At 28.2% G+C, this 22,320-nt stretch overlaps 1 protein-coding gene across 10 annotated transcripts in view; it reads left to right on the top strand.

Annotated features, from left to right (window-relative positions):
- Positions 1-22,320, top strand: part of Camta (Calmodulin-binding transcription activator) — a 161,517-nt gene that overhangs the window by 96,199 nt on the left and 42,998 nt on the right. For all 10 annotated transcript variants that reach the window (XM_087168028.1, XM_087168026.1, XM_071183333.2 and 7 more), the window contains 3 exons: positions 12,183-12,280; positions 20,130-20,197; positions 20,281-20,416. In XM_087168028.1, coding sequence (XP_087024154.1) covers positions 12,183-12,280; positions 20,130-20,197; positions 20,281-20,416 — 302 coding nt within the window. The remainder of the gene's footprint in view (positions 1-12,182; positions 12,281-20,129; positions 20,198-20,280; positions 20,417-22,320) is intronic.

Genomic DNA, 22,320 nt, shown 5'->3' with positions numbered 1-22,320 from the left:
AACGCAATTTTTTTCTTCTATAAAATGCAATTTTCCTATACTATTCATCTTTATAAGGTGAATCGTCCACCGTTACTACTGATGAATTTTGCGTTCAATTTTTTCTTCGTGTTGCCATCTAAGAATTTTATGGCTGACTCAATATATATTTTTGTTTCATTTTTAATAAAGATCTATTTCACGGTAATAAATAAATCAAAAGATATAAAAATATAATAAAACAAAATAAAATTTATAGATATGTATAGCTATTAAAACTATTCATATATTCAATTAGTTTCAACGAAAGTCCAACAGTATTTACTACTATGTTGCAGTATAATAATCAACTTACTGTTTCCAGGGGAGAAAAAGCTATCCCAATTCCAATAAATGTCAAACTGTACTTTACTAATCACTAAAAGTTTCTGTATGATATTCAATTAATTCTTAGGGTAAAATAAAGTTATCCAAATTTTAACTAATGTCAAATTTTTTTTTGTCAAATTTTTGTTTCAAAATATACAAATATGAAATAGCAGCCGACATGCTCAAAAACGGGCATCCGTTTTCAAGACTTGTTAAACGTGAATAAGATGAAACAAACAATGATTTGAAATATGAAACGTATAGTTGCCAACGACAGGTGGAAAACTAAAGATGAGAAGCAAAAGTAAAAAGACCACATTAGCCGAGAGAGGCAAATCGGGGTAAAATGCTTTTCCATGCGATGGTGAGGATGTCGTTTATTAAGGGAGTCAGCATTCGCATGAATAATAATCGACAATGATGAAATAATATTCGGCATGTTTCAAGCTTTAAAAAAGAGGCGCCCAATTTCAAGATTTGCCAAACGCGAATGAGAAGAGACAAAAGTGATGTATAAAACGAAACGTTGCCAACGAGAAATGAAAAAATAAAGGTGAAAAGAAAAACTAGAAAATCCACAGTAGCCAAGAGAGAAAAAAAGATTAAAAACAGGTTAACAACAAAACAAAAAAAAGAAGAAGAAAAAGAAACATTGACTGAGAGCGGAAAATTAGGGTAAAATCTATTTCACAGCTCTATGAAGAAGTGTTGTCGAACTAATGTTGTTAATAAGGGGGGAATCAGCATCCAGGGTATCAAACGGAGCTGGTGTTACTGGTGGAAATAATTTTGGCCTTGTCGTAATGCAAGTGTTTCCCAAACTTATGACTTTTGTGTACCCTTTCTAAATTTTTCTCAACGCTGTGTACCACTAATAAAAAAATGCATGTATTTTTTTAAAAATATGTTTGCGTTTCTTTTATGGCACAAAGTTTTGTAGATACTAACCAACGATCCATATTCTATGTTAAAGATAAAAATTATATTTTATAAATATAATCAAAATAAGTAGAATTTATTACAAACCTTTACTATAAAAAAATTGCTCAAAAGTTAAAAATCACAACTGGCTGTTGACACCACTAATTATTAACTGTTAACTCAGCAAAAAATAGCCAATAGAAAAATACGTAATCGTAAATTTTCATGGCTAGCTTTGTTTTTAAATAAAATTTTTTTAAATTTTCGTTTGTTGCAAGATATTTCTCATAAAATCACGTACCCACACTAAACTGTTACCGAACCCCTGGGGGTACGCGTACCACGCTTTGGGAGACACTGTCGTAATGGAATCTATGCCCAAGATTCCAACAATGTGCAGTAATTGATGATTTTACGAATTCTTGATATCGGACATATCGTGTTCCTCTAGTCAAAGTTTTAATGTGCTCAAAAATATTACCTCTTAGCATTTTTGCTAGCTATTTTAAGTATCTGTATCATATTCGATTTACTGATTGGGAAAAAAAGCTATCGCAAAAAGATTGAAAGAAAAAAGGCTATTTTAACGAATCCTATATTACAAGACTTTCCAAAAACACTGTATCAAGGGTTGAATAAGTGCTTTAACGCATATTCCGTCATCTTTAACTAGTTTGAAGGTCGCAAGTGCCCGAATGATGGATTGGATGCTTTTCCTTGATATAACTCCCTGATTGTTGCTTCACTGAAGTGAAACTGCATTTGCCGGAAAAATGCATTTACAGATTTCTTTTTGCTTGTTTTCGTTCGTGACTTAATAGCTCTTAAAACTTTTCATATTTTCTGGTTTTAAGTGCCTTTTTTTTTTACTCTATTATTTATCCAGTTAATTAGTTTAAAAATGGCGATTTATGTCTACGTCAATGAATGTTCTCATTCATTTTTTTTGCACAATTAGAATTTATTAAACATATTTTAATTAGTTCTAAAATATTTTTATTATTATTATAGTTAACTTTTTATTTCTTCAAAAAAAAATTTAAAAAAAAAAAAAAAAAAAAGATTTTTAAAGTTTTTATAGAAAATTGTATGTTTGAATTTATTTCACCTATTTTCTCTTCATTTTAGTACTTGAACGTTTAAACATTGATTTCTTTTAATTAAAAACATTGATTTCTTTTAATTTAAAAATATTTCCATCGTTAATAAATTTAGTAGTTACTTGTTCTATATGATCAGGGATGCACACCTACGGCCAGCGGGTCAAAACTGGATCCCGAAGCGTGTGATTTGTCCCCTGAACAGTTTTAAATATTAATAAAAATATATGAAGTACTTTTAATAAAAATATAAAAAATGAGAAAAAGTAATTTTTCCGCATTATGAAAAATACCGCTTTAATTAGGTTGAAAGAAAAAAGATAGTTATTTTTTTTAATTTACTTTTTATTGGTTATCCTAGCTTTACGTTTATATATTATTTTAGATCAATCCTGAATTTGATTGTTACAAATTTTATTTATGACATGATTTCATTTGCTTGCACAGAAATGTAATATTTATTTTGCAAATATATATATACAACAAAATAAATAAATACAAGAAAACACGAAGAAAGTTAAGAAAAACAATAAGTTTCATTTATTACGCATAAGCTGTAAATAAACAGAATTCATTAGATAAGTTCAAAATAAGGATAAAACAAAGGAAAATTTTCGACAAATGCAAAAAAGAAGGGGGGGGGGTATTTTTACTTATTGTGTTCGATTTTATTTGTTGTAATTATTGTAAAAAAAAATTTTTCTGTGCTCCTCTCACTATTGTATTAATATATTTTGCTTTGGCTATATTGATACAATATCAGAAAGCACTCTTTTTTGCGGGTATAATCGTGTAGGCTGATGAAAAGATTATATCTTTTATATTCCGGTTTCTTTAAAAAATTTAATCCTTTTTTTTAATTTTTTTTTAAATTAGTTGTTTGTTATTTTTTTCATTATTATTTCCCCCCCCCCTTTTGTATTTGTCTGTAATTTTCCTTTGTTTTATCTTTATTTTGAACTTTTATATATATATATATATATATATATATATATATATATATATATATATATATATATATATATATATATAAAGTTCAAAATAAGTATTTTAATTGTTTATTATTTTGTTAATACCAAATATTATTCGTTACAATCATCTAATATTGTGCAGTTTACCATCAACTGTTTTATTTTTGAATATAAGACATAAAACATTAGAATATGAAACAGCTAAAAAGTTTGATTATTCTTAAATTATAAACGATAGTGATTATTAAAACCATTATTTAAAAAATATGAAGGTTGCAAGCTAGGCTTGTTTTATTTCATTAACGATTGATGTTATGTACCTTTACATACTGCTTTAATTCTAAGCATTAATGCTCGTATTATGTTACTAATTGCATGTAAAGCATTGACATGTCGTTAAATGCTCATGCAGAATTTAGCAATCGATATTGTTAAATTCTGTTGCTGAAAATAAGTGTATACCCGCCTACTGAAATTCATCATTTTTCCTAAATATCTTAAATTTTTCTTTCTGTTAAACATTTTATTTACCTTCCTTTTTCTTACCTTTTTTTTAGGTTTTATTTTAATGACAAATGCTATTATTCTTTAGTATTCTATTTCGTTTTAAAACAATTAAACATAATTTAGCTTTATAATTGTAGATTTAAATTTAGGCTTATTTTCCCGATAATTATATTTTCTCATGTTATCGTTACACATGTTATTGAGAAAAAAATAATTAAGAAAAAAATTACAGATAATTTTTTTTTTTTTTTGTGCAGATTTGTACGTAACGCTCTGAGTAGACTTAAATATTTTATTTAAATTCCTTTTTCTTACCTTTTTTTAAGGTTTTATTCTGATGATAAAAGCTATTATTAGTTAGCAGTCTATTGTGTTTTAAAACTTCGAAACATAATTTAGTTTTGTAATTGTAGATTTAAATTAAGGCTTATTTTCCCGATGATTATTTTTTCTCATGTTATCGTAACACATGTTATTGAGGAAAAAATATAATGAAGAAAGAAATGAAAAATTAATTATTTTTCTTTTCGTTATTTTTTCTTTCTTTTCTTGTGCAGATTTGTATGTAACGCTCTGAGCAGAATACGAAAGCAGTAAACGTCTAAAGTCTTTTTTTCTTAAAATGGGAGAGTTTATTTTTCGCTCTCAATTTATGTTAACAATGTTTCTTTTTAAAAAAAATTTATGATATCTTTATAGTTGCATTCCTCGCATTTTATTGCTTTCAAGTAATTCCACCTGTAACCTGTACTTAGAAAAATACTTTTCTCTAGATATTGTTTACCGCTCTTCGTAATTATGTGTTTACCTAATGGTGCTGACAAATTTTAAATTTGCGAGGGTTGTTCTTTTTTTCACATACTTTATTATTTTTTTCCGATTGAAAATTGAATTTAAGTTTTATGGTACTACCTGATTAAAAACTTCATTTGCTTCAAAATATATAAATAGGAAATAATATTCGACATGTTTCGAGCTCTGAAAGAGAGGTGCCCATTTCCAAGACTTGCCAAACGTGAAAGAGAAGAGACAAAAGTGATTTGAAATATAAAACGAAACGTTGCCAACGAGAAAAGGAAAAATAAAGGCGAAAAAAAAACTAGAAAATCCACACTAGCCAAGAGAGAAAAGAAGATTAAAAATAGATTAAAAAATATAATAAAAAACACAGCGACTGAGAGTGGCCAATTAGGGTAAAATCCATTTCACTGCTCTATGAAGAAGTGTTGTCGAACTAATGTCGTTAATAAGAGAATCAGCATCGAAGACATGTGACTGGGGTGGAAATAATTTTGGTATTGTTAAAGTTGAATGTATGACCAAGATTCCAACAATGTGCAGTAATTGATGATTTCCCGTATTCTTAATAATGGACATATATATCGCGTTCATTAAATCTAAATTTTAAAGATTGTCCGATGTAACCAAGGTGCACATTATTTGTGGAATCATGGTACTATTTGTGGATAAATCTTTTAAACAAGAAGCAAAACTTTTATTGTATTTTAAATTTTGAACCAAACAAAAAATCAATTGATAAATGAGCAAAACAGCACCTGTTTTCCGTATTGTTTCATAATTTTTAAATTCAATTTATAGATTCTGAAATTCATTGAGTGCAAATATTCAGTTGGTATACAAGCTAAACAATTATACCAAACACTTTGTGTATTCTTCTATTATATATTTATAAGTCACTTTGTTTTGTCAAAGAAATTAACGAGGAATGCTGTTGTCGCAAACTTTAATTTTCAAGCGAAGCATCAGGGGAAGATAAAAAGAACCGAGTTAAGCTTTGAATGATTAAAAACTTTAGATCCCTGTGGGATCTCTGTTGAGATTAAAGAGGTGATAGATGCAAGACACTTGAAAACCGTCCAAAATGCTTTCTACAGATCTCGAAAGGGTAACTGAGCTTAATTTATGACTGTTGTGGGATTGGAAGAAAATGAAATACTGGGTGTCGGGACAAGTGATATTTATCTTGGCAGCGAAAAAGTTTTCTTATTAAATATTTTGATTGATTTATGTAGATTTAAAAGAGGAAAAATAACATCCTCGTGCTTTGTTTTTAATTAGGTATAATTTCTTTTCTATTTATATCACTTATAGTTCGTCTTTTTTCTTAATATAATTTATTTTATTTTGTAAAGAAATTACTGTCTGGGAAAATAGTCTGAAGGTTTTTTTTTTTTTTAACGAAAATTTTGTGCAAAACATCAAAAGATGTTTGTTAAGTGCGTTTTTTTTTATTTCCATAGACAAGGAACAAGTTGGCTTCTTTTAAGTTTTATTCAGCATCTTCTAAGAAATTCTTTAGGACTAGAGTTTCTCTTGAAAGGGTCTTGAGATTCGGCCATTCGGGCCGTAGCTTTGCTAGCAGTTACATCATGAAATAGCCTCGCATTTTCTATGGCTCTCGATATTTAAACAGGGATTCTGAAAAGGAATTGCTTGCATGAAAGAACATTTAATCAAGCAATATTCAAACGGGAAAATATAGAGATTTGGTATGTTTTAAAACATGACGATAGGAAATTTTTGGGATTTTCTTAATGGGTATTTTTCGAAGAATTTTTACCCAATAACTTTAGAAAATAATCTTTCAATTCGCATCTTGGCTTTTTATGGCTCTTGGAGAAAGAACGATTTCTACGTCTTAAAATTAATAAGAGGAATCTTTTTTAAGTTTATGATTTGATAAAGAAAGACTCGGATAAGACATTCTATATATATATATATATATATATATATATATATATATATATATATATATATATATATATATATATATATATATATATATATATATATATATATATATATATAAATGCACACACGCACAGTAAGAAAGTTTCACAATTTTATAGGTAGTATAGGTAGATCCTTAAAATGTTTGTTGATAAGAAATACCTATAAAAACTAAAATTGATTAAACGGACAGGATTTACAATAAAATTAAAACTCTTTCTGGAAAGAGAACAAATAGTTCTTTTTTAAAATTTCATATTGTTCGTTGTTGTCATGTTTTTTCAATTTAAACCTGTCATTTTGGTAATGTTATTACATATGAAATCGATTATTCTTGTTGTCATTCTTTAGAATACGAATCGTGCAGTTAATGTAAAAAACGTTGATGTCATTTATGAAATTAGTATACATTTTTATTTTTTGTTGCCATAGAAATTCATTCGCAATGAAAATGTTATTAACAAAGCTGCTTCTATTATCATCGATCGATATTTCTAATGTCTGATTGCAGATGTTGTAAATTCTTCCTAATAACTGATGTTTTAAACATTACTGTTGCGTAACATTATGTATTTCAATTTATAATAAATTCCGCTATAAGATAGACTGACATCAAAGACTATCCTTTAAATTTCATCATTTAGCTATTGAAATTTTTGAAACAAAAAATAACAATTTGGTAAAATTCAATTTCCTTATAAATTTTATTATTTCCGTATTCGTCATGGTTAACGTGTGTATTGGTAACGCAATGTAAATAAAGTTTGATTTATCAAAAGAGTTGAAAGAGCTTCATGAAATTTTATAATTTTAATATGCTGAACTAATTATATAATTCATTTTCGTAGTACAAAAAAGGTATGTTGTAATTATAATTTAGTAAAATTCTCAACTGTTACTTCAAAATATTGCTAATGACATTCACAAACTTAAAATTGAATTAATGCGTTTTCGCAACTAAGCGTGACTAATGAATATTTCAAAAAAATTTTTTTCGAATTTCAATTACTCATTGATCGAAATAGAATGTGGTTGTACGTAATTATTATAAATGGATCTAATTATTTCAGCATTCGACATTTTAATAAATGTCCTCAATATTCTTGTAGACTTTGGTTTTTATTAGTATTTAATATTTCCATAGTTTGTGTTGAAACATTTGACAAATTATGAATAATCTTCATGTTTTCCCAACTCATTAACTCAAACTTTTTTTCTCTTTTTGAAGTCTAGAAAATTTGATCGTATTTTTAAAGCAGATTTTATTAACAGGCAAATTACATAAATTTTTTATTTTTAAATGAGTGATAAGTACCCTTTGCAGAAATCTAATAATGCATTTCATTCATTGTGCTTCAAAATTAATAGTTTAAATACCACATAGTTAAATTTTTTTATAAATTATAGGTTCTCTTCAGAATCCAAATAAGCTTTTAGTATTCCAGTTAATTTTTATAATAATTTCTTCTATTTATGTTTTTTTTCTATTATCGTCTATTTATGTTTAATTTCTTCTATTATGTATTTTTATAATATTCTACTGATTAACTTTTCATAAATAATGCAACACTTTGTAATTAATATTTCAGAATAATTTTGATATAGCAGCTTTATCTGATCAGTCTCAAACCGTTCGGTATGAGATAAAACTGAGAATTTTTTTTTCATTTCTCTGTTTTTTTAATTAATATGTCAGGCATTTTAAATGTGTGTTTAAAAAAAAAATTAAATAAACGATTTGCTACGAAATTTGTACACTCGGCAACATGAAAATATGTTTGATTTCATTTTTAATTAAGGTGTGTGAAACTTTAAAAATTTTCTTTTGCTTCTGATAAAAAAGAGAAAAACGATTTTATAGTTTGAAGAAAATTAGAACAAGAAAAAATGTGCGATTTGCTTTTTGCTGCTTTGGTAACTTGAAAATGTATTTTCATTAACTCTTAGAAATAGTTTTAAATTTTGTCAATAGATTATGTTATTGACTGGAAAAACGTTCCATAACCTTCGGTTCAGACTGTCCTGATTATTAAATATTTTCTGGTAGCTATTAATTTTGCTGTCAAACTGCGTCCTGTTGTTATATCAAATAGCTACTATTTGGAAAGCATTGTTTTAAAGCAACGCTATATGTTTACAAACTAAGTAACTTATTTTTGAACTTTTTTTTTAATATCTGGTTTCTTAAGCTGTAAACCAGGCATTTCTATCTCGTTTCGTTTCTCTGTAATTGATTTTTATAATCGTCAATCAACTTTTGAAATACGAAGTATTTCTGTAGGCTAATGAGCAATTTGACATTGCAAGAAATCTTTTTTTAAAAAATTTCTATACTAGATAATTCTTTGTTTTGAAAGACTTAAATAATTTTTTGATGAAAAAGAAAGTTTTAATTAAAATGAATTATTTTTTCGGAGGATGCTGTTTAAAAAATTACAATTTTAATTTGCTTTGCATGAGCGCAAAAAATATCATTTCGAAAAAAGTAAATTAATGTGAGATGTAAGAGGATGTAACAAAGTGGGAGAAAAAGTAAATGTTTAACTCTCTCACACCACCAGCCAGAACTTACTCTTGTATGTTAACTTATTAGTGCAAACTATATATTTTTTTGTACGTAAGTCGGTATAATTAGAACAGTCAAATTTAAATTTAAAAACACGCAGTCTAATATTTCTTAATTATTCTTTTACATGTTTTTTTTAAAAGAATGCATCTAAAGAGAAGCTTTAATATATTAAATTTCATCACAAATTTCGAGGTCGAGATAGCCTGGTTAGTAGGGTGTTGTGCCCATGTCCTAGAGGTCGTGAGTTCGATAACAATTCCGTGACAAATTGTGGGGGTACTGAATTGGAGATTGATCGTTCTCTGGATCAGGTCAAAAATACGATTTGTGGATGAATGAATGGATGTAAGAATGGGTCCGCCCTTTTAAGGTTTCACTTAGCAGGCTTGCTGGTATTGGCAAGTGGTATTAGAAACAACAACAACAAATTTCAAAGTTTTTACGACGGCCATCGAAAGCTTTACCCCTTGAATGCGATTTCTTTTTCAACGAATGTTACTGACATTCGATGAACTGGTTTTATATGTGATATTTTACTAACAAAACCGTTAGGGGGTTAAAATATACTACTTAAATGATTACCGCATTCTAAATTTTTGTGTTTAATCACAGCTATGTTAGGGTATTTAAAATTAAATGTCAGTTTTAACTTGCCAGCTGAGTTACGTTCAGATTAGTCTTGAAGCCTTTGAGCATAAAGCGAAAATCCTTACTAAATGCTTCATTTTAAAATGTTGTAAACGTGATTTTTCACTTTAAATTAGAAATGTAACCTTCTTAACCATTTTGAAACATTCGAAATATGTTCTTGATTTAAAAAACATTAAATATAAAAATTTCCTTAACGACCCAATATTCTTTTTTTAAATCATTCTTTTCATTTTTATCCTTACATTTTTTTTAAAAAATAAGAACATTATCTGAAATAACTTGTACCGATTTGTTTAATTTCCGTTTTTAAGAAAATAAAATTGCGGAACAATTTTTTTTCTATGTTGCATGAGATTTTTCAAACAGATCTTAGATACTTAAATCTGCAATTGGTTTCTCTCTACAAGCTGCATTTTTTTAAAAATTATATTTTTAGTCTACTTTTTGTTGAAATGTAGAAGTTTGAAAACGATATATTTTATAAGGGGTTGCGTAAATGTTGCGACAAATTTCTAGTAGGGTTAAGGCACATTATCAGGATTAAAATTACACCGAAACCCATGCCCGGGAATGTCGTCATGCGCCGCATAAGGCGCTTCCCCTATTATGAACTGTTTCTTCGTGTGCTTCTAAACAGGTCATAATTGAGAAGCTGCTATCCATGTACGACGACATTTTCGGACATGGGTTCCTATGTAATTTTAATCTTAATTTAATCTTACACCTAGAAGTTTGTCGCAACTTTTATGCAACCACCCTGTTATATATAACGTTTTTAAATTAGTACATTTCGGCAAAAAATAGACTAAAAATGTTATTTAAAAAATCTGTAGCTTTTGAAACAAAACTAATCTGAAATCCCCATACCCGAGTTAAGCAAAATCCAAGTATTTGTATAAATACAACAAAAAATTTGTTCCCCTGTGTAATTAGCAATATTTACTCCTAGGCGACAACTTATTTGCGTTAGTTTATATCAGCTTACCTCATCTCTGAATTCGGTTAATTCCAGACGAACATTCATTAAAGATAGCAATCTAACTCCCTTCTCTAACTAGAGAAATATCGAACGGGGCGTGTATGTCATTTGTAATTGGACCACTTACAAATTGCTACCCTTCTTCCTGTTTCGAAACGGATTTAATGAAGAGCGGATATATTCTTTCCTATTGGCGGTTCTAGGAATTCTTCTGCTTTCGAATGTTTCGTGTAGCGTCCACAAAATGAAATTTCTTTCGAGAATTTTTGACATTTCAAATATTTCCTTAATTCTAAATCTAACTTAGAAATCTTAGTGGGTTGATGCTTTTATATTACCGCCTTCGGCCCTTTTCGCTAATGACAGATATCGATCTGTTTTGCAATTTGTTTACTTAAGTTAGTTGCTACGTGGTTTATCTGCTTCCTTCACTTTACGTTTCTTTCTTTTATATTTTCTGCATTGAAAATACTTAAATGCAATTTCAAAATTTTTTTCATTTCAAAGGGAGTAAACGTTTAAAACTTCTACGTGTTTTGAAGTCTATTTAATGGACTGTTGTCTTGTAGAGGTTTTGATTGTCAAGTCAATATTAACCCCTTAACGATCGGCTAATTTTCAAGAAAACGGTCATAAAAGTGCCAATTTTTTTTTGGCTTTTGTATTTGTATTACGTATTTGATTATTGCTGACATCTAGTTTAAAATAAACTAACTATCTACAATTATCTTAAAAATATTCTGAGAAAATGAGAAATAAAAATGAGAAATGATAAAAATGAGAAATAAAATGTTTTCCGGGTAAAAGAAATGAATTAGTTTTGTTCTTATTGGCGCGTTACTATTAAACACCCCAGCCCGTCAATATCACGGGAGCGAGAAATAGGGGGCGAAACCTCACCCTGTCATTTTCACGGGAGCGAGAAGGAAGGGGTTAAGGAATATTCGATATTAGAGAAGAAAAGTGCAATTATTTTTCGTGCATATTCCTTCAATTGCTCTAAATCTAATAGTACATATGCAATCTGTTATTAAACCTAATATTGAGGAAATTTATTCTTTTTTAGTTAATTGTCTTGTCCTCTATGTGCTTGATTCATTCTCTATTACATCCCTGTTTTCTTTCCCATATTCTGAGTTGTATATCGTGTCTCTATCAATATTACTTTTTTTAATGCACAAAATTTTACATACATCTTTTAAAATATTTTACTTTCATTCAATTATATGCCAGAGTTTTGTTCTTTTCTTTGACATCATCAGATACTGTTCACTAATAACTTGTAGGTATATTACGTTTGTATATATTTTATATGCTAGTATAAATTAAATTTTTAAATCTCTCTTTCGAAAAAAAGTTAAAATAAATTCTTTTTCTCTTTTCAGAAGCTGAAGAAACTCGACCAGTTCTTCCGGAAAGTCTGGAAAGCATACCGAAAGCAGATTATTTTCCCAACCAGCGTCATCGCTGGAATACAAATGAGGTACTAAGCTTTTCTTTTGGTTCTTCCCTATGAAATTCATATTAAGTATACTTACATACTTGTTTGAGTTTCAAATATTTTCATTGACTGTATCTTATTTCATGGACAGTTTAAGTCTTCGGTAATTGTTTTTCCTGCAGTAAGCGGCTTATCTTGTTGAAAAAGTTTTCAGAAAATAACTTGAATCCACATTTTGAAATATATACTCTCTTTTATATAAAATATATAAAATAGAGTATATAAATATAAAATTGAAAATCTGCCTATCAGTGTACTGGAGAACAGGAGCACTGATTTAGATCTGAATTTTTTTAAGCAGTTTGTTGAGCAATTATTCATGAGGTGTTTTTAGAATAATCCTTTCTATATGTGAACAGTGTATCACAAAATTATAAGACCACCCCAAATATCACTTATTTTTATGGCACACTTCATAAAATTAACAATTCTAAAATGGAAAAGCAACTGAAATAGTTATATTTTCTCAAATAAATCAAAAAGTGAAAAAGAAATTGAGTTAGTTTCGCACACCAAACGATTTTTTTAAAAAAAAATCTGGGTGTTTATTTAAGTGCAAGACTACCTGTTTCTTTTTCTAAATCATTTGAGTTTTCAAAATATTTTTATATTTTCTTTGAAATCGTATGTAAACTGTAACTTTGCTCCGCAGGAAACGCAAATCATAATATTATAAAGAAAGCTAGAATTTAATATATTTGTTTTCTTAAGAAAATTCACAATGCCACGCAGAAAAGAATAATTTGAGCAATAAATTCAAAAAATTTGGTTTTTAGAGACTCTCTGGAGTCAGAACGGGAAATATGTAAGTTATTTAAACGTTCTAAAACGTTCATAATGTTTTAAGCAAAAGAGATTCTTATGGGAAATGTGATAGATCCGGTAGGAAGCGTAAATTATCAGCTCGAGATAATAAATATATTTTCAAACGTGCAACGAAACAGAACTTTTCTATTTGCAAAACACCTTCTCAGGCAAATGGAACAATCTTCCATACAACACTGTGGCAAACTTTGAGATCAAGCTTCGAGATTGTTCTTCTAAAAATTACGAAAAGAAAGCCTAGACTCTCAAAGCATCATGACGAAGAGAGGCTGGAGTGGGTAAAGGAGGTCAGGACCTAGGATGCTGCTTGGAAAAATATTTTTTTTCTGACCAAAAGATGTTCAATTTGGATGGCCTGGATGGTAATAATTACTACTGACCTGATTTACAAGCAGAACTTAAGGGTGGTGGCTCGAAGATTATGTGAGGAGCTTTAGCGTTAGACAGTAAATGTGATCTGCAGCGAATTTCTGGAAAAATTGACTCCTGTTATCTACAACTACTTTACCAACACCTTATATCTGTTGGTCCACATCTAGGTGGGTAACTGGAAATCTCAGCTAGACAATGCGATATGTCATGCGTCCCAATTAACTAAAAATTGGTTTCAGAAAGTAAAACTGGCCAAGCCGTTATCCTGATCTTAATCCTACTGAAATCTTATGAGGCAACTTAGCTAACCCTGTGTATGCAAATACCCTTCTATATGATTCTATATTCGACCTGGACATAACTAGTGTGAATGAATGTGACAAAATTCTTAATACTTTACTAAGAATTTCTGTTTTTGATTTGAATTTTTTTTTTACTGTATTTGGTTTCTTTTTTGTATCTACACATCTGAAATCTGATATTATTATTATTTTTTTTATTTGTAAAATGATACATAATTGATCTGGACTTTAGTGTAGCTCGGTTACATATCTATCTCTAGCATCATGTTCAAATATTTTATTCTAAGTCTCTGTTTCAAGTTTTGCACACACCTTTGGTGTTTCTCTGATACGCTTAGTGTCAGAATTAATGTTTGATATAATATCTTCACTCAAGTCGTACATCTGTGGAGAAGGGTATAACAACATTAAAATTCCAATTAATGATTTCTAAGTAAACCGAAGCTTAAAAGTTTTAACTTTGAAAGTACGAAATTTTCATAATCTTTTACTTCGTGATAAGGTCTAGCTTTTGAAACCCTTCTTAAATGCAACTGAAGGAATCGGTTGGAACAGATAGCCGTCTAACATGGGTTAGTCGTCTAGATTACGATTTGAGACAATGCTTCAAGACGAGAATCCGCTTTCTCAAAGTGATTGCATTTGAAATGTACAGTGCTCCAAAAAATAAACGGACACCCTGAATAACTTTTGATCAAATGATCGGATCCTCACGTTCTTGGGCTCAATCTTAAAGGTTCAAAGGGCTAAAAAATCAAGCTCGAAATTTGTAATCCTCCAATATGTTAATTAATTAGTGCAGGTGATATTTTAAGCTACGAAATCAGGCACTAAGATGTACTTTCTCTGAATAAATATGCCTTTTTTTCGAGAGATTCGGATTTCTGACCCCCAAAATATGCGGGGTAGGCGCAATCTGGTAAATATGGTCCCAATAGTTCAGTCAGGTGTGCTTCTAAGTTTGGACCCTTTAATCTTAATTTTACTCTTTGCTTATTTGCGTATATATCACTCATCAATTCTGGCAACATGCGCTTTAGAGATTCTGATTCAATCATGATTGTTTCTTATTCAAGATTTCTCACTAATTGAATACGCATATAGTACAAGAATTACAATACGTTTTAATGTACTTCTAATTAAAATTTGAATTCTTTTTTAATTAATTTAAATTTTTTTATTGAATTATTTTATATATTTTTGGTATCAGTACTAAAAATGATACCATGAAAATCGACATAAAAAGGAGCAAAATGGGGTACGAAAATGGTATTTTACGTATCAAGAAAATAAATAAATAAAGTTGACGATTTGTTAATTGTTGCAAAAGTTGAGATCAAAATCGTGATGTACAACTAATTAGTTTATTAAATAACATGAAAAATTCACTTTTAACAATAAGCAAACGTTTATTGTTCATTCTACAAATAAGCTAGTGTTAATTATAGTCACACCCTTTTCTTTCATTAGTCTCGATAATTATTTGCCTAATTTTGATTAAGTTTTTCACTTTCAACATTAAATACTAATTTCAATTTGCGACATCAAGTATATATGCTTTTATGACTTCTTTTCTCATAGAAATTTTAAAAAAGTATGTTAAATACTGCGATTACGGCTCTCCCTGTAATAAAAATAGAATACAAGCATAGTTTCATAATTAGAGCTTTTAATTTTATTTATTTGTTTATTTTTCGACCTGTGACTAATGATTGTGAAGTTAAAATAGAAAGTTCCTAAATAAAAATATCTACGAGCACATTTATCTAAAAAAGAAAGAAAAAAGAAGAAGACTGTACTTCAGGAAGATCACGGAATAGTACAGATGTCACGTCGTTGCCCTAGAAAAATATCATTCCCGTTGTCTAGTCGGATTTCGAGAGAGAAATAACTGAAGAGAATCGTGAATCTTTTATCGTTTCTTGTTATCTGACTCCTTCTATTACTATTTGTATATCACTCAAATTTTTTCAAAGTAAATATAATAATTTTGTGAAACTTTAAGTTAGAAAACATAATACAAAATTGTTGTCCACTGAAGAAGGAAACTATATCTATAAATATATATTTTTAGATCTTCCGGAGAAAATGTATGCATAATACATTCGAATACTTATTGTGTATTTGCATTTTTTATAGCATAAAATAATTTGTCAAGTTTATATGAGCATTTGTGACTGGAATGAAAAACAAGTGAACTTTTGATTAGCGCGGGCAATTTAAGGGAAATTTTTTTTGAACATATAAAGTGGCTGAAAATGTAAGGCTTTTCTGTTTTACTTTTGATTTAACAAATCAGATTCTTAATGATTTTGACCACTGCTATATATAAACAATTCATATGATCGCGCTGTTAAGATATAAAGTGCTAGTAAAATTAGTAAAATAAAACTGACTTTAATTGTTATTTATCTATCATTTTTAAAAATTTAACTTTTAAATCGATGATAAAATACAAATATTTTAGGAATTTTTTTAACTACTCTTATTATTATTATTATTTTGTCTCTCTTGTGCCTAAAATCACATCAAGACATGTATAATAAAATCGTTATAATTTTTTCGCAAAAAGTCTTGAATTAACTTTCATTTAGAAGTTGGCCAATTTAAAACATAGTTTAAAGTAAGTTTTTTTTTTTTCAAATTTGAAAAAATTAAATTTTTTATTATGTATACATTAGTAGGGTAAACTAACCAGTGAAGGAACACTTAAGCTTCGCTTGCCTTTTAAAAAATCATATTAATTTCAAAATTCGTAATTTTAGTTAAATGACAGTGTCAACATATTTGTTACTAATTGCAAATTATCTAAAAAAATTATGGAGAACTTACATAATATTGTTTTAAAGTTTTGGAAGTTCAAATAACAAGTAGTAAGAAGACCAAGTGAAGGAACAGCTCTTACCAGTGAATGAACACCCAATAAAGGAACACTTAATTTTGGTTATTTTTTAATGCTTTTTATGAATTTATAAGCCATACAAATATTTAAAAACAAGCCTATTCTTGAAATTATAACATATAAATACTTGGAAAATGTTAACTTTTTTTTTGTAATCATGAATTGAAAATTAAAGTGTCAACATATTAACACATACTGTTTATTCACTGGGAAATCTATGCCCAGTAAAGGAACATGCCTGTTCCCTCACTGGTTAGAAGTTGTTTTTCGTATTTTTAACATACTTTCGATGCGGAACATCACTAAAGGTACAAGAAAATTAAAGTTTATCTTTTATTTTCATTAACTTAGAAAAAAACCCAGTAAAGGAACACATGTTCCTTCACTGGTTTTTCATCGTTTGATGATCCAGTGAATGAACACCCCCTTATCTCAGTATTTTATTATGAAATAAACTTTAAAAAAAAATAAAACGTAACTTCAATAACTATATTTTGAATTCTCTTTCTCACAATGAGAAAAATAAAACTATTGCATGCAATTAATTCCACTTTAAACATATAAACAAAGAAACAAGGTGTTGCAGAGATAATAACAAATTCAAAATTTTTTCCAGAGAAGTCCATTTGACCAGGTAATCCAAAAAATTGCTGGATGACTTCCTATTGTTTGGCAGTAAGCTATTGTTACCAATCAATCGAAAGAGAAACTTTCAAATTCTTTTTTTTTTAATCAATATATATGAAATATTCCTTCACTGGGTAGTGTTCCTTCACTGGTTGGTTTACCCTAGTTTAAAATATTGAAGTACTGCCCAAATAAAAATATTGAATTTCTTCATATTTTTTTTTAAAATTTAAATGCTTATGGGAATCTACATTTTTTTTTTAAATAAAAAGGAGCATATAATTTTTAAAGGTTTTCTTGCGTACCTGCAGAAATATCTATATAAATTAAATGAATGTGTGCAAATGTTAGATTAAGTCTAGATGTCTTTAAATAAAATAGACTAAAATAACTTATGTCGCTAAAAAAAGACACTTAAAATAAAATAGAACGTAAGCAAATCTATGATCTGGTAGTTTTAAAATTAAACCAAAAAATTTATTCTTTATATTTCGTTCAGAATTGTTTTTATTGTTATCAGTGAAAACAAATGAGTGTCAATTTTAATATTTTATTTATTATTGCAATAATTTTTCAGAAGGCATTTTTTATGTTGAAAAAAATGCTGACAAAAAATATTCAACAGTCATTTACTTTACATTCGTTATTATCATTTTATTTATTGCTGCATTATGTTAAGCATATTGCAGACCTTGTAGGAGTTCAAAAAAATAATCAGGACATTTTTTGAGGCTATATACTTACATCATACTACTTTTAAAAAGGGTATAATTTGCTCCACTAAATTACAAAAAAAAGGGTATATTTTCTTGCAAAGGAATAAAAAAAAAATGCTACTTTTAATTCCACAGTTATTGTATTCTTAACAAAAACTTTTAAAAGTTTTCAATGGAATTTCATTAATGGAGCATTGAACAACTCATAATAGTTTGACATCAACATTTAGGAAATTTTGATGGCTTTAAAAAATAATAATAATAATAAATAAAAAGCACCATTATCAATTCGTCACTATTTCCTCGTAATATACCATTGTGTTCAAAAGTATGCACTCAATTCCACTTTAAAAAAACTCATTAATTTCTGTGTTGTTAATTGGAAATGATCATTTTTAAAATCAGATGAAAGATACAAATCGCCAGTTGTAAAGCTATTCAATTCCACCTTAAATATTTGTCGCTACTTTCGCGGAAAGTAATAAATTAACTAATGACTCCCTCAATTTTACCAAAAATCTTCGATAATCAAAATGGTTAATTGGGCTTCGTTTTCATAAAATTACTGAATTCTTAATAAGTTTAAGGGGGTGTTTTAGTCGAAAGGTCCGATTAAAGCTTCATTTCTTAGCATTTTTTCCCAGTGTAATGATAGGATAAGTTATATAATGATTTCGAGGTTTTATTTCGCCACCTTTTAGATGCATTTTGATTTGTTTTATCCTAACAATGGCGAAGATAACAGTGATCTATAGGCCATATATTTTTTGTAGTCAAAAAAAATTCAGAATGTATGCTTAATCTCAATTGTCTTGACAATTATCTTTAATTGAAACTTTAAATATTTTCTGTTTTATTAAAATCTTTAAAAATTTAAAGAAAAATTGCTTTCTTTTTTAGTTCCTAATTCATTCCACAGTTTGCAAATGAAATGAATTGACAGTTTTAAAATGCAGTGATTTTGACCACCGCTGTATATAAACAATTTGAACTAATATCTAATTTGATTATGTTGTATGCATATATATATATGTACACAGTATAATGCAATACTTGTGGAATCTTCTTTTTTTTCCCTTACTTTTTTGGCGCTAAAAGTATAATTTATAAAAGTATAATTTATTTCTAAGTACTTATGGTAAAACTTTTCTAACAGGCATCAATTTTAAAATATTTCTTTCTGCCTTTTATTCTTATTTAATTATAGATAATTCTTACACCTGAAAAGTTGTTTATTCATAATTTTATCAATGGAAGCCTGTGATGCAAATTGTTTAACTTATCACTATGTAAATTGTAGAATAATTATTGTTGAAGTAAGATCTGAAGTGCTCAAAGAATAATCTACTCCTAGAAATTTCCTTACAATTAAATGGTTTAAATTCTTCATTATGTATATCATGTGTTTTAACTCATGTATCGGGCCGGTTTTTTTTTTTTTTTTGAAGTAAAACATTAAAAGGGGTTTTTATTCGCTGGTCACTTTCATTCAATATCGCTCAAAGCTGCTTGAGTAGTTATTTTCAAATAACTTTACTCCAAAATTTTACTTTTCCAACTCCCATTGGTACTAATAAAGTGGCAAAAAAAAAAAAATCAAAATTTTGGAGTGAATTGATATTAGTATGTTTTGCAAGTTCAGAACTTGTAATTTAGAAATGTAAAAATATGGCTGTTATCATTCACTTATGTGGTTTGAATTTTATATTCTATGCATTCTCATAATTTATTTTGAAAATGGTCAATAATGAAATAGGCTGAATAAATAAAACTAAATTTATACTCATGCCCAAATGTTTAAAAGCAAACGCATTTTGCTGAAATCTCACGAAATAGTGAACCAAATCAAGTGAAATTTTATATGACATTATTAATTTATATGACATTATTATTAATTTATATGACATGATTTTATATATTCACATTAAAGTATGAAAAAAACAATAACAAAAAGAATACAAAATAGTGTCTTCATTTAAATTTTAACGATTCACAAATTACTACTTAAATCTTATTTTTTTTATTGCAAAGTTATTTTCCTTTTTGCTTGCAATAAAGATGTATTTAATTGTGTGCTTACTTTATAGGAAATAGCATCGCTGCTTATCAGTTTTGAGCGTCATGAAGACTGGTTATCAAAAGAAGTCAAAATCAGGTATGATCTCTTTTCTTTTTCTTCAGTTCTGTGAATTTTTGTTATAAAAAGTGTGAAAACAATGTTTTCTCCTTTATCAATAGGCCAAAGAGTGGCTCTATGCTACTATATAGCCGTAAAAGGGTTCGCTATCGGAGAGATGGTTATTGTTGGAAAAAAAGGAAAGATGGTAAAACCACTCGGGAAGATCACATGAAACTCAAGGTTCAAGGAACTGAAGTAAGTGTCCTTTTATTATTTTTCTTTTAATATTATCTGCTTTTATGTATGCAACGATTCACATATAAAAGGTTACTGTAGTGAATTAAGTAGATTTTTTGAGAGAATTGTTGCAAAAAGTTAGCTTTTACTTATTATCGTGATATAAGTTTAAAACTCAAATTATCTTTGCATTGTTCTCGATATTATAGATAAAAAAATTAAATACAATCTAACTATAAAATGCTTTTTTCATTGAAAATTTTGTTCAAATATGATCACATGTTAGTCTTTGGAAAGTAATTGATCCTTCTAATTGATTTTGTAAGCACTCATAACCAAATATTTTAAATAACTAGTGGGCTGCGCCCCCTACTCGCTAACACTCGCCAACCCCCGAAAATTGCTACTCAATCTTATATGGTTTGCTTCCCAAACCAAGCTCGCTTCGCTTGCTACTAACATAGGTACATTGCAAATACACAAAATTCTAAGAATTCAAAACAATCATTCAAATCCATATAACAACATTTTTTAAAAAAAAAATTACATATTTTTAGTAAATACTAAGTCAATAAAATAAATTTGAATTCAAATAAATGACATGTAATTCGTTAAGCCTATTATATATGTGCTATAGTATAAAATCTTAAAGCAAAGCAGCACTACTGAGACTCATTTTTCAATGAATAACTAATGACAATAATAAAACAAATAAATTCGTGATATAAATCATAAATCGTCAAATAAATTCGTAATATATAAATTCGTGAAAAAAAGCGCTTTCGACAAAATACTAAAATAGAGATTTATCGACAAAGACTATTCACTTCTGCCTAGCTTAAGGTTATTTCAGTTTCCGTTTTCCGTTCTATATGTTGAGCCACCTCAGCTAGATTTGGCATGTGACATTTTTAGCGGCAATCATTGGTCGATTTTCTAGTGTTGCCATTGGGGAGTTGTAACGAGGCTTTTTTGGTCGCCGTGTAAGAGAAATATATATATATATATATATATATATGTATGTATATATATATATATATATATATATATATATATATATATATATATATATATATATATATATATATATATATATATATATATATATATATATATATTTATATATTTATATATATATTTATATATATATATATATATAATATAGATTTTGGCCAGTTCGTTTGGTCAAAGCAAACTTACCAACATGAAATTATTACAAAAGGTGACACTTTCTTTTACATAGTTTTTATATATCAGGGGGCTAAGCCTCCTGTTGGCTGCCACTCACTAACCCTGATTATTGCTTTGCAATATTAGTTGTTTTCTAGAATAAAAGTTTTTCTACAAAAGATGAAATTATTCACTTAAAATGTATGTATTAAAATTAATTCTGTTTACTTACATATGTACCCTCACTTCTTATGTCTAAACATTCCCCAAATAATTCTATTACTTTCTATTTGCGAACATAAATAGTTTTGCTTGAAAATTAGGTTTTGAAATAACATTAAAAATTAAAGATACATTGTTATCACAACTTTGATGAGATCACAATCATATTGTAATATTTTTGCTTACCAAACAAGCTGATATATTAAATACAATTTGTGCATGCAACACGTTGTGCATGAAGCTAATTGTTAAGCTCCAAATCATTTTACGAGTTTCTTTAATGGTAAAAAACTAATAAAGAATAATTACAATATAATTTATAGCTTTGAGTTTTTAAAGAAAAAGAAATGACTAACACTAAGAATCGAACACCGAACCTCAGGGCGGCCAGTAAGTTAGCCATCGATTAGGATGATATCTAACCAGTATATTAATTTTATTTAATTTTTTTCCAGGACTAGACTGACCAATCTGTCTTGTTATTTTAAGTGGTAAACAGTCTAAATCTGTGTTATTAATACAATACACAG

Source organism: Parasteatoda tepidariorum, chromosome 7, assembly GCF_982258835.1.
Source record: "Parasteatoda tepidariorum strain Cologne lab strain chromosome 7, Ptep-v5.0, whole genome shotgun sequence".
NCBI classification, from domain to species: Eukaryota; Metazoa; Arthropoda; class Arachnida; order Araneae; family Theridiidae; genus Parasteatoda; species Parasteatoda tepidariorum.
The sequence above is the reverse complement of the archived record's forward strand: the minus strand, read 5'-3'. Positions and strand labels throughout refer to the sequence as shown.